At 48.5% G+C, this 13,968-nt stretch overlaps 1 protein-coding gene across 1 annotated transcript; it reads left to right on the top strand.

The window, feature by feature from the left end:
• Window positions 1-8,384: 8,384 nt before the first annotated feature.
• On the top strand, window positions 8,385-12,032 carry LOC308231552 (protein C19orf12; the record flags this gene model as incomplete). The annotated part of the gene is made up of 2 exons (XM_080637128.1): window positions 8,385-8,544; window positions 11,767-12,032. The coding sequence occupies 2 exons, from the start codon at window positions 8,385-8,387 to the stop codon at window positions 12,030-12,032; spliced, it is 426 nt and encodes a 141-aa protein (XP_080493254.1).
• Between the last annotated feature and the right edge of the window lie 1,936 nt (window positions 12,033-13,968).

Genomic DNA, 13,968 nt, shown 5'->3' with positions numbered 1-13,968 from the left:
AGCAACAAGCAATATGAACATTCATGCTGCCAAATTCAGCACACATGAGCCTTCCAAAGCATACGGATATCACCAGTTTCATTTCAATCCCTGTCCATATTTTGCATTGCTACCATAATGGCAACGCCATTGTGTGGATGTATTATTCGAAGCCGCTTTTCTCCCATTGTTTGTGCACTGTAATCCTGGAGGTTTCTGTAGTTGTCGTGAGAGCTTACTTGAAATAAATCACTTTGCTCTCAAAGATCACTTTCTCTGAACCTGATGGCAAAGGAATAGACCACAACTAAAGCATGAGGCCTGTGACCTTTCTGAAGAAAATTTCTTCAGTGGAGTTTGCAATGGGGGTCTGTTCTCAAGGTTTGGACCCAGTGTTATCTTTCGTCCCTCTTGGATTTTTCTATGAGGCAGGATGGGAACGTAGGCTGAAAAAAAAGAGTAATAATGCTGGCTGTGGATGTGTACCCTAACAACATTTTACAAGTTTCAAATACTAGCAAAGGAACACATTTACTGTTTGACAGAAATTAAGGACAGTCGTTTAATTCTAGCAAAATCTCAGCCTTTTATTCTTTTGTGGCATAGACTGGCACAACCTGCTGTTAAGTCTTCAACAGGCTTTTGAGGACTTAGTGCCTGTCTACTTAGGGCAGAATGAAACAGCCCCTGCAACTTACCATAGAGAAAGGGCTGCCCAGCTCTTTCCGTTTGTAGCATTCAGATAACTGCTGAATCAGTGGCACTTGCCTCTTGTGATTGTCTAGATGCCTGCTGTTGTACGTAAAGTCCTCTCGCATTAGCTGTTCTTTATAAATTATGCCTGTATTACTGTATTATTATTATGTATTACTCCTGAGACAGTCATCTATGACAGTTTTAAGGCAATGGTTCCCAAACTGAAGTCTGTAGAAAGCCAGCAAAGGGCTTCTTTGTAGTTTGCAGTTTCTGGGCTTTTTGTTTCCATAGTCCAGATCACATTATAGGACAAACATAAATATGGTTTAAACACTGCCCTGCTCTACATTTAGCTTAGCAGTAGCTCCTTAGAGTACCCTGTTGTAGCCACATAGGCCGTGTTCATTCCCAAACGGTGACACCCTTGTGAAGGCATGTGAATCAGAGAGGTGGTCCAGGAGGCAGTATTAAAATATAACATACTAACCTGTGTAAGTCTGAAAATCCCACTGTAACACATTTGAGTATTTGCAGTGACTTCTGGAAGCTTTGAGTCTGGTCTGTCATTGTAGAGTGACTCAAATTCACCTCTCCATCTTCTTGCCTCAACCTATCACATGAGAGAAGAAAATCAGTTCATGCAAACTGTATGAGGTGGTCTCTTCCCTTCCACCTTACTACCTGGCTGACTGGGAGCGATCCTCTTGGCTGCCACAGTATCAGAACTCCACTCCAAGAGGGATAGACAGAATTGTGTTCCCAGAAGAACAGGAAACTTAGTCTAACAGCTTTATAAAAGCTAGGCTGTCATTCAGCACCTGTGAAGTTGATGTAAGGTCGGAAGTTAAGTCAGCCCAGGACCCTTGACTTTTCCTAGATGCCTTCTGCAAAAGAGTGCTGAGTGGGGGAAGTAACTGTAGATGTCTCTGTTTTTTAGCTGCTGTCTGTAAACCTTGCAGGTATGATGTGTAGCCATTTTTTAACCAGGATTTTATTTCCACTTTGGTGTTCATACATACTATGACATACAAACATGTACACTAGTTTCAGGACACTGACTTTTCAGATTTGCTGTGGCTTTTTTTCTGAAAAGGTCACAAAAATGGCTACTCTGTAACATTAACCACAATTACTGAATTAGGCTGCTGAGAAAATGAAAAAAACCCAGCATAAAGAACTACTGTAATGAAAGTCTAAAAGAGCAGAAGACATGTACACAGTCTGCAGTTGAGGTTGTATCTCTAACAGCTTGCTTGAATAATGCTAGCTAGCAATGTCTGCTTTATTCCAAAGTGCCAGCCTATATTCTGTATCATCTTTCAAGACTGAGATGATATAAGGCAATTCATAGTGTTTTGTGACCTTCTGCACCAGTAGTCCATCTTTTTGGCATTGAAACTGATTTTACCTAACTTGGCATTTTATTACCTAGGAGTGTGCAAGTGGATCAAAGAAGCACCTTCTACAACAACAGTGGAGTGATTTAGTTTAGTCACACCATTCTCCAAATTCACTGTTTCCTACAAGCTGATAAGGCAAACCTCTTCTCTGCTTAATGTCACATAAGGCACACTGAAAGGCTGTGAGAGACAGATGTTCTATATCTTCACTTCATATGCAAAACCCTGTTATATTCTTTATTTGCATTCAATTAGAAGTCAGACCCTGATGAATATCTAATGTAGGAAATGGGGAAAAGATTTGCCATCAAGCATATGCTTTGCTTATGGTGGATCTCCTGCTATTGTGCCTTCCTGTAGTGATTTGGTCATTTTTATTATATTATTTACACCTGCACAGATGTGATGAGTTAATAGGTGAAAACTGGAGTTATGTCCTTGGGTTTAGAAATGTTGCCTTTCTTCATTCCTTTTAAACAGCCATTCTGCACCTGCAAAATTCCCCTAAGTGGCTCAGTTTAATATAAAATGCTACAATATTTTATATTAATTTTCTCTTCTGATACAGGTTGTGCCTTGTTTGATCTTGGGAAGCTCACCATTTTCTTGGCAATCCAGAGTAAAACACAAGCAACTAACTCAGAAGGCATAAAACTGTAGTGTTGTCAAGAAGGGAAGGTTCAAATTAGAAATATAATATGAAGCAGAAGTGGTAGACCTCCAGAATAGAAGCAATGACTGCTGTGACCCTGGGAAAGCATACCAGGGTAGTGTAGCATTAGGGGAGAGATGGAGGTAGTCTAAAGCCCTAGAGATTAGACAGCGATAAGCAAAGCTGTTTTTCTTCACAGCAGCGCAGGGTTTCCAAGACTTCTAAGGAGATAAAAAATCTCTTACCCTCCTTAACTTGGATATGATGAGAAGCCTGCTTTGTTACATCCCTTTTCTCTCTGTGGACCACTCCCACTGTTCTGAGGAACACACAACATTTCTTTCTTTTGAAAGTTTTCCCCTGCCATTATAAGAAAATTAAAGATCGGGGGGGAGGGAGTAACAGAGAAGTGCAACTAGGTGAAAGGGTGAAGCTAAGCCTGTCACATACAGTTGCCTAATCCTCATGTTTTCTCTGGGAGTCTCTAGCACAGAAGCAAATTTAGAGAAACGCCTTTTTAGTGTTCGACAAGATTAAGGGCCTCTTGTTAAAAAGAAATCTGTCATGGTTTCTTCTGAAGGTAATAGGAATTTCAGAGAACTGCACCAGGTATTTCTGGACAGTTCCTCCAGACCAAGCCTGCTTCTGATGGGCATTTTCTCAAGACCCTGTAAGAAGCAATGAATCATGGTGTTGGTAGCAACAGCCCATCCCCAGCAGAAATAATTCTTGGACTCTCTTGTAGTATGTCAAAAGCTGTGGAAACATGCAGCAAGCCCGGCGTGCTGAGGAAATGCTGAATGGGGATGTGGTTATTTTGGGTCCTGCTGCAGGTTAGGGAAGGAATTGACAGAAATCTGCCAGGCGGCTTGCCAAACCAGGATGCCAGGGCACTGTTGCTGTTGTTGATTTCCGAAGCTTGCTTCTGACAGATGACTTGAAGATTTGGGATGTGAAACAGGTTTTTTAATTATTTTTTTTATTCCTATATTTAGAAAAAATGCTGGCTGGTAACTGCATACAGAATCAAATCTTCATCCAGCTGATTGCAATAACCAGATTAGGTGCAAAGACTTCAGCAGAGTCAGAATTTCCCTAAGGGAGTAGTGTGATTTACAGCAGCATGTAAATCCTTAAAGAATGCACTCTGCACTGTTCACTTGCATTTTACTAAATTCCACCATAGAAAAAAATAGAATCCAAGAACAGTTTGGGTTGGAATGGACCTTACAGCTCATCTAATTTCAATCCTCTGACATGGGCAGGGGCACCTTCCACTAGAGCAGGTTGCTTCAAGGCCCATCCAACCTGGCCTTGAACATGTCAGTGATGGGGCAGCCACAGCTTCTCCGGGCAACCTGTCCCAGGGCCTCAGCACCCTCACAGGGAAGAGCTTCTTCCTAAGAGCTCATCTCAATCTCCCCTCTGCCAGCTTAAAGCTATTCCCCCTTGTACTGTCACCAGAGGCCCCTGTCAGAAGACCCTCTCCAGGTTTCTTCTCAGCCCCTTTAGGGACAGGAATCTGCTCTAAGGTCTCCCCAGAGGCTTCTGTTCTCCAGGATGAACAAGCCCAGCTCTCTAAGCTTGTCTCCATAGCAGAGGGGCTTCAGCCCTTGGAGCATCTTTGTGGCCTCCTCTGGGCTCGCTTAAGCAGAAAGACCAAATATAGACCTAACAACTAACTGCTGATGTAGCCCTAATAACCTGTGTTTATTTTAATCACAGTATTGAAGTAATAATTCAGTTTGGGACAGAGTGATAAAAATTCCCTCCTTTGATGTTGGCAGATTCATGGCTTTTAATTTTGCTCCTTGGAAAGCTGCTTGCAGCTGGAATGTGGGGGGTTACTTTTTAAAAAGTACATGGCATTGTGGTTCTCTGCTCAGTTTAGGAGTTGCATTTGCTTTTTACATCCAAGACATAAGACTCAAGAGCATCAGTAGACCTGGAGCATTCTGAGTTGTTACACAGAGAGTTGTTTTATGGGATCACAGAAAGCATGGGGAGGTTCAGAAGTCCCCAGTGCAGCCACAGAAATTGTTATTCCTCCTCCTTCTCCTCATCCTGCAGTTACATCTTCTCAACAAGGACCTGAGGGGAGACGGTTTACCTTGAGCCAGAAGTGAAATCGTAACAAAGGCTTAGCTGACAAAACCAACCCCCACCGTAATAACCCGTTCTTGGCAGACGGCAGCATTTCTAGCATCAGGCAGTGACTTTCCAAGGACTGTACTGGTGGGCACTGGAATCATCGTGGCATTTCAAGACACGTACGTGACACAGGTGCTTAACGCTGCTTCGGTGCAGAGCATGCCCGGTTACATGTGGTGCTGCACCACACCGGCACGCTGCACTGTACCGACGATGGCTGCAGTGCACCTGGATGAGAAGATGCACAGGCTGTGCTCTGACGATGCTCCCGGCTTAGGGCCTGGGATGCCCTCAGGGCTCCAAGTGCAGGCGGTCTCTCTCCTGCTCCTCCCGCAGCAGCTCGCCCGCGACCGGGAGCCGTTCTCGCAGCACCGCGTACCTGCAAGGACCGTGACACTTCGCAACGCCCCCCCCCAGCGGCCGCGTTCGCGCAGGGAGCGGCCGCGGCACCCCGAGGCGCGCTGCAATCTCGCGAAACGAGTTCCCGGGCACCGGCTGCACCGCGCCTGGCCTCCGGCCTGCGCCCGCCTCGGGACCAGGCCCGGGGCCGGGTTGGCTGCCGGTGCCGCCGCGAGGGCAGGCGGGAGGGGCGACAGCAAACCCGTATTCACTGCCGAGCGCGCTGCGGCGACCGGCTGCAGCGGAGGGAGCCGGGCCCGCTGCCCGGGACCTGCTGCCGCCCCTCTGCGCGAGCCCCCGGCGCGGAGGTGAGGGCGCGCTGCCGCGGACCCCGCACTCCCTCGCGGAGCACCCGGCAGCGCCAGAGGGGTCCCGGGCCGGGCCCGGCGGGACTTCGCTCCTCTCCCTGCACCGGCGGCACGGCAGCCGTTTCCGGCCGGACGCGGCTGCCGGCTGAGGTAGGCGGTAGGGAGGCGGGAGGAGCGGGCGGCAGGGACACAAAGGCTGGAGGGCCGCGGCGGGGATCGACGTCGGCTCAGCCCGAGGGGACCGTGAGCCGCGGCGCTGGGGCCTCGCTGTCTCCTGCGCTGCCCGAGAAGCTCCCCTTCATCCCGGCCCGCTGTCGCCGGGTTTGCGTTTGCGGCGGCCGGGAACGTTCCAGAGGAGGCCGCTGCGGCAGGCGGGCGCGGTGGGGAGCGGGGCCGATGGGCCGCGGCCCACAGGCCGGTGGGTGCCGGGGCTGCCCCGGGAATGGGTGGCGGGAGGGTCGCGGGGCCCTGGGGTAGGTCCGGCCCCTGGTCCTGGCTCTGCGCGTCCGCTGCCGCTCCAGTCTTTGGGGCTGCGCCGGGCTTTAGAGCGACCTTGGGGTACGGCGAGAAAGGCACAAGAAACCTTCTGAGCGGGTGAACTCGCCTTTGTCTTTTCATCAGTGGCTGCCGCATATCTGGCAGTGTTCAAGACTGGGCTGGACTGGGCTTGGACCAACCTGCTCTAGTGGAAGGTCTCTCCCAACCCAAACCGTTCTGTGCTTCTCTGGTTTCTCTTTTCCCTTAGTTACATTGTGGACGTGCCATCCTTTCAGCAGTAGTAAACACGAAATCCGTGTTGTAGGCAAATAAAAAAATATCTGAAATGCCGACATTTAATATGCCGGCTGACAGTTTATAATTACATTTTATGCTCAGCCTATTTTAGTCGTAAGTTTTTAATAAATTTTAAGACATTCAGAACATGTTGATTAATTTTGATGAGCGGAAGTTTATGTTTTTGCAGCAAGTGAGCGAAAGCGTCTTTAATTTTCAGGCTTAGTTCTGATTTCAAAGATGCCACTGACATCTGCTACACCAAGTGTCTATATGGAATGAACCCTGCCGCAGCAAAATTACTGAAGATTGCACATGCAGAGCATGGCTACAACTGGTTTATTTAAACCAAGTTCTACTGGCTGCTCATGCCAGTCATGATTCAAATCAGACCACCTGCTTTGCAGATTTTAATATCCTGGGTTGGACTCTAAAGGTAGGATTTTGAGAAACTGATGATTTAGAGCACGAATGCTACTCAAGCCAACAGTATCAAGACCAGTGAAGCAGCCTTCCTTTGTGAGTGAGAGTATCTTGATTCCAGCTATTGTTCAAATAGTTAGTGAATTTAGGGCCTGTTTAATCATTAGATCTTTGTGCAAGCTGTTGTTTGTGAAGTTTTAGTATGTTTCAGCTGCCAAGGACTTTTTTGGTTTTGCTGTAGTGCTGATGTTCTAAAAAGTTACAGTACAGGTAGAGGTGTTGCTGTACAGCTGAGACAGAAGACATTGTCATGGGTTTTATCCTGGGCATCGGTTCCTCCATAAGTATTTGCTGTTGTCTTGGAGTTTCATTTTGAAGATCCACACAGGTTGCATGTGTGCTTTCTAACAGTTGTGTGTGGAGCTCCTCACCCACATTTTTGGTTACTACAGTGTGGTGTCTGCCAAGGTAAAGCTAGTTCTTGGTATGACAGCTTAGACCTCTGTCTTCATTTCTTGGTGGGTTTGGAATTTGTCCTGTAGGTGCTTTTTGTTCTATGTACATGCACAATGTGGAGATGTTTATTGAAGGCTCTGCTCTGTTAACTCAGGACAAGGTTGTGAGGAGCAGCGAGGACAGCACAGTGGTAGGCCAGGCTGTGGGCCGCTTCTAGTATCTTCTGTGTGAACATTTGGGAGTGTTCATTGTTCTGTTGGTAGGGCAGTGAGCCCAGGGGGATAAAAGGGCTTTTCCCTGTTGAAAGTCATCCCCCTGTGAAGGGTGAAGTAGGGTAATGAGATGGGAATGTTAAACAGGAAGGAGCCGAACTGAGCTTCATACCATGGATTAGTCTGGGACCCCCTTTGGTTGCCAGTGTTGTCAGTGTGGTGGATGGAGCAATGCGGGTGGCTTTCCTTGGACAGCTGGCGCGCTGCAGGGACCTGATGCTTCACCTTCAGGTGTTTCTGCTCACAGAGAATTCTTTTCACTTGTATTACAATTAGATTGGTTTAGGAAACTGTGGAAGTCAGTCAACTTGACTGGGGGAAAGCACATGATGTTACTGTCATCAAGAGCTGTTGTGTTGTCAGTTCCACCTTCTGTTGTCCCATCCGTGTTCCAGAGGTGCAGAGGAGCTTTGCACAAGATGTTGGCTAAATTTGGGCCAAAAAGAAGCAGCAAATGCTTGTCAGCACTCAGGTGGTTGCGTTGGTCCGAGGTCATGCTAAAGAAGGTGCAGGACAAACACTAATAATTTTCTCGCTCACTGATGGGAGGGACTGAATCCTGTGTCTCATTGCTGATGCTTCCCCTTGTTTGGTGTTCTAATTTCTCATAGAAACAGATTTTCCTGTATTCCACATGGGTTTATTTCCATTTCCAGCAGTCATTAGCTGTTTGCAAGTAGGCTTGGTTTTTCCAAAAATGAAAAATAAATTAATGTTTTATTGTTTTGAATGTACTTTGAATGTTTTGAATGTTTGCCTCTGTACTCGTAGTGTCTGTGCTTTTTCTTAGCATTACTTTAGTAGCAAGGTTTAGTCCTTGTTGCAGCAATCTGGATAATTTGAAGTATCTTTTCCAGGATCTTACCTCGCCAGGATGCCCATCAATGTTGATGATGTGATGCAGCTGTTCTGCCACCTCTCCCAGGAGAAAGGGATGAAAGCTGCTGTCAAGCACTCTGGTCGAGGAGCACTGCTGGCGGGTGCAACAGCTTTTATTGGGGGTCTGATGGGAGGTCCACCTGGAATTGCTGTAGGTAAGTGTGTTTTGCTTTAGGAACAAGAATTGTGGTTAACTCCCTGAGTGAAGAAACGAGGATGCTTGTGTGTAGGTATGGATTGAAGGAAAGGGGCATGCAGTGTTTAGATTTCATGTAGATAGGCTTTAACAAGATGCCATTTTGTTTGTCAGCGCTTTAGAAACAAGGTGTGCATCAGAAAGGCATGTATGTTTCCTTCTAGTGTGGTAGTGACCTTGCTGACTTTGACTCCTGTATAGCAAAATAGAAGCCATCCAGAGGTCTAAGGTTGAGACAGTGGCACCTTTGAAGCCCTTTGAACAAATTGTTAAATCATTTTGGTAGGTAGAGCTCTGGTTCGCATCTGCTGTTGTGCACCCATGTCGAAGGTGTAGAACAAACAGAGCAAACCATCAGGCTCTGAGCTTGTAAGTGTTGGCTCAGCTCCAGCACTGAGGTGGGGAAGTGGAGAGGGGTGAAGGAGTACAAGAGATGATGGTAGCAGTGAGGGCATGGGGCAAGGTGGTATGTGGGACAGTGGGATTGAGTGTGCTCTCAGCAAGTTTGCTGATGACACCAAGATGTGTGGTTCGGTTGATACGCTGGAGGGAAGGAGTGCCATCCACAGGGACCTCGACATGATTGTGAGGTGGGCTGATGCCAACCTTATGAAGTTTAACCATGCAAGTGCAAGGTCCTGCACCTGGGTCGGAGCAATCCGAGGCACAGCTACAGGTTGGGCAAAGAAGAGATTCAGAGCAGCCCTGCAGAGAAGGACTTGGGGGTGTTGGTCGATGAGAAAATGAATATGAGCTGGCAGTGTGCACTTGCAGCCCAGAAAGCCAATTGTATCCTGGGCTCCATCAAAAGGAATGTGACCAGCAGGTCGAAGGAGGTGATCCTGCCCCTCTACTCTGCTCTCGTGAGACCTCACTTGGAGTATTGTGTGCAGTTCTGGTGTCCTCAACATAAAAAGGACATGGAACTGTTGGAACAAGTCCAGAGGAGGGCCACAAGGATGATCAGGGGCTGGAACACCCCTTGTATGAAGACAGGCTGAGAAAGTTGGGGCTGTTCAGCCTGGAGAAGAGAAGGCTGCATGTAGACCTCATAGCAGCCTTCCCGTATCTGAAAGGGGCCTACAAGGATGCTGGGGATGGACTATTAATTAGGAACTGTAGTGACAGGACAAGGGGTAATGGGTTCAAACTTAAACAGGGGAAGTTTAGATTGGATCTAAGGAAGAAATTCTTTCCTGAGAGGGTGGTGAGGCACTGGAATGGGTTGCCCAGAGAGGCTGTGAATGCTCCATCCCTGGCAGTGTTCAAGGCCAGGTTGGATGAGGCCTTGGGTGACATGGTTTAGTGTGGGGTGTCCGTGCCCATGGCAGGGGGGTTGGAACTTGATGATCTTAAGGTCCTTTCCAACCCTAACTATTTTATGATTCTATGTGGTGGCACAGAAGAGAGAAAATTCGGGTGTAAGGCAAGGGTGGATAAGTATCTTAGTCAGCCTTAGCATTGGAGAGGATCATCGTCCTAATGATGTTATTAAAAATTGCTTATTTCTGTATTTGGAAAGTGCCAACTATTCACCTTCTTGATGAGCTTGTGGGTTTTTTGTGTTGGGTTTTTTTTTTGTTGTTTTTTTTTTTCCCTGGAATTCCTTATTCAGTGTCCCTTTCCTTTTTTAACTTGGCTGGAAAACTACAGGATGCCAGAGTGTACTAGTAAAGAGTTGTCTCTCCTCTGTATCTCTTGAATTAAGAGTTCTCACTGAAGTCACTGAACCATGGAATCCTAGAATACTTCGTATTGGAAGGGACCAGGTTGCTCCAAGCCCTCTCCAGCCTGGCCTTGAACACTTGCAGGGATGGGGCAGCCACAGCTTCTCTAGGCAGCCTGCACCAGGGCTTCACCACCCTCACAGGGAAGAACTTCTTTCTGATACCTAACCTAAATCTCCCCTCTGTCAGGTTAAAGCCATTCCTCCTTATCCAGTCACTACAAGCCTGGACAGACATGAGACTAGGTAACAGGGGTTCTCCTTATTGCTGCCCTGCATCAAGAATTAGAGGATGAGTTACCTTCCATCTGCAGCAGTCACTGGAGAAACTGGACTTACCCTGCTTTCTACGGATTGCGTAATGGATTGTGGATGTGTTGCTTGGGGTGGGCAAAGTGTAATCATGTAACAAATCTCATCTTGATAGACAAGGAATTTAGACATCAATACTTCTAGTGGCTTTTGCATTAAGTGACCCTAAATCAGGTATTGATGTTCGCTTAAAAGTCCCTTGAAGATGAATTTAGTCATAGTAGGCTTTCAAGTATTTCTGTGGTATCATGGGAAAAATTGCCAACTGAGTAAAAGCTGCAAATTACAGAGGATGAAAAACTGCATCCTTGTGAGTGCATGAACGACTTTTTAGGAGCAGTTGCTGGGGGTGGGAATTTTGGAGGCAGGGTGGGTTCTGGCACCTTCCTTCATCAGGGTATCTGTGTCTCCGAGCGGTGTCAGTCCTGTGAGCTGCTGTTGGAGAGCACTGTGATGCATGTCAGGCTGGTAGCTCTTTGAAAGAACATTGGTGCAGGACTGCAGGGCTGGTTTCTCAGCAACAGCCACAGTCAGGTCAGCTGTAGGGGTTCCCTCTGCTGTTACCTGATAAGCTGGAACCAGTCTACTTAGCAGAGCAGGTCTTGGCCAGCTGGGGTGGGCTGTTGGTTTGGCAGATGAAAGTGTGAATGTGTCTAAGCACATAAAGCTGATGGTTTGGTCTCTGAGGGGTGGACTTTATGGGAGCAGGAGGCTGCAGTGTGCGGCTGTAGAGAAGCTGAAAGCTTGGATCAGTCTGGAAAACTCTGGCAAGAGTCTATGGTCTAATGGCACTGATAAAGTAAATGTCAGGTGTTTTCCTTGGGCATGGTTTTCTTTAGTGGTAAGGCTTACCATAAAGAGACTAGAGCCCTAAGGAGTGTTGTTTTGTTTTTGATTTCTCTAGCTTGAAGCTATTAGCTTTGATTGTGCAAACAGTTGCTTTGTGATTGCTGTGGATGTAAAAAGCTTTAAAAATCCTTCTTGGTGCTTTGAACATTGGGTATGAACAGAGTTTCAGTAGACATACGCAACTCTGCATTGATTTCTAATACAGGTGGGAACATTGCTGGTGAAGGCTGTGAATACAAGCTCAGGTTTTAACATCAACTGGTAAGGAGTAACACCTCTCTCCGTCTGTCCTAGGAGGAGCATTTGGTGGCTTGCTTGGTGCCTGGATGACAAGTGGACAGTTCAGGCCAGTCCCTCAGATTTTACTGGAATTGCCTCCTGCTGAGCAGCAGAAACTCTACGATGAAGCCGTTGTTATTCTCAGGCGCTTAGACTGGACTGACGTTGCTCAGCTGACTGCTCTTGTAATGGGAAATGCTAGTCTCCAGCAGAAGTTGACAGCAGTGCTGATAAATTACCTCTCCAAAGAGCTAAGAGCAGAGATACAGTATGGAGACTAAACCTTTCCAGAGCAGGCTTTTTACAGTGTAATGAATTTTACTTTGACAGTTGCATACTTCAACATAACAATTACTGGTTATCTGTACTAATTACAAACATAGGCCAATCTAAGTATTGTTTTGGGGTTGATATTTGGGGTTTTGTTTTGTTTGTGGGTTGTTGGGAAGGGGGGTGTGTGTAAGGATGAGATTAATGCATTATCCTGCCACTGACTTGCTACATAATGTTGAATTACTCTGCACTTGACTGAATTCAGAATCACTGCAGGGAATTAGGCTTCTCTTACGTTAATGTGTCACTAGTTAAAATTTCCAAGTGACTGTGTTTATTTAGGGGATATAATCGTGTTTAAGTGCTTTAACTCTCTTCTGTGAATGCCACATAGGTGTTGCCAAAGTAGCTAGGGCACTTTGAAGAATTTTACCTTGTTTTGGTTTTTTTACCTATTTTAGTCCTGCAAAAGAGGGTTACAAGAAGGTACACTACTGTGAACTCAAAGATCTCCAAAGTACTCACTTTAGTCTTTGTTGCTTTTAAGCTGTAATTCTTGAGTTATTTATTCCTTTCTGTAAGAAGTGAGTCCAATGCCTAAACAAGATTTAAGGCAACAGGTAAACAAACTGTTCACAATTAGTAATCCATGGTGTCCTAGAATGGGAAGGCATGGTGAGAATACTCTTTAAGTTTAAAAGAGAGGAGTTGAATCTGCAGCTTTCATACTGTACCAGGATTAGGGTTGTCATTTCAGCACTGGTTTCTTGACTGCCTCTGAACAGCTGGTCCTCTGTTTTCATTAAATTATTCTTAAGAAGCATCATAGTGGCTTGTGTTTTTATTTAAAGGGGTTTCCACCATAAATACAGAGTCGCAAACTGGTTTGGGTTGCAATGGGCCTAAATGCTCACACAGTTCCAATCCCTGCCACAGGCAGAGACACATTCCACTAGAGCAGGTTGGTCCAAGCCCAGTCCAGCCCAGTCTTGAACACTGCCAGATATGCGGCAGCCACTGATGAAAAGACAAAGGCGAGTTCACCCGCTCAGAAGGTTTCTTGTGCCTTTCTCGCCGTACCCCAAGGTCGCTCTAAAGCCCGGCGCAGCCCCAAAGACTGGAGCGGCAGCGGACGCGCAGAGCCAGGACCAGGGGCCGGACCTACCCCAGGGCCCCGCGACCCTCCCGCCACCCATTCCCGGGGCAGCCCCGGCACCCACCGGCCTGTGGGCCGCGGCCCATCGGCCCCGCTCCCCACCGCGCCCGCCTGCCGCAGCGGCCTCCTCTGGAACGTTCCCGGCCGCCGCAAACGCAAACCCGGCGACAGCGGGCCGGGATGAAGGGGAGCTTCTCGGGCAGCGCAGGAGACAGCGAGGCCCCAGCGCCGCGGCTCACGGTCCCCTCGGGCTGAGCCGACGTCGATCCCCGCCGCGGCCCTCCAGCCTTTGTGTCCCTGCCGCCCGCTCCTCCCGCCTCCCTACCGCCTACCTCAGCCGGCAGCCGCGTCCGGCCGGAAACGGCTGCCGTGCCGCCGGTGCAGGGAGAGGAGCGAAGTCCCGCCGGGCCCGGCCCGGGACCCCTCTGGCGCTGCCGGGTGCTCCGCGAGGGAGTGCGGGGTCCGCGGCAGCGCGCCCTCACCTCCGCGCCGGGGGCTCGCGCAGAGGGGCGGCAGCAGGTCCCGGGCAGCGGGCCCGGCTCCCTCCGCTGCAGCCGGTCGCCGCAGCGCGCTCGGCAGTGAATACGGGTTTGCTGTCGCCCCTCCCGCCTGCCCTCGCGGCGGCACCGGCAGCCAACCCGGCCCCGGGCCTGGTCCCGAGGCGGGCGCAGGCCGGAGGCCAGGCGCGGTGCAGCCGGTGCCCGGGAACTCGTTTCGCGAGATTGCAGCGCGCCTCGGGGTGCCGCGGCCGCTCCCTGCGCGAACGCGGCCGCTGGGGGGGGGCGTTG

Source organism: Psittacula echo, assembly GCF_963264785.1.
Source record: "Psittacula echo genome assembly, chromosome: Z".
Taxonomy (NCBI): Eukaryota; Metazoa; Chordata; class Aves; order Psittaciformes; family Psittacidae; genus Psittacula; species Psittacula echo.
This window is presented reverse-complemented; position numbering and strand designations above follow the sequence as displayed.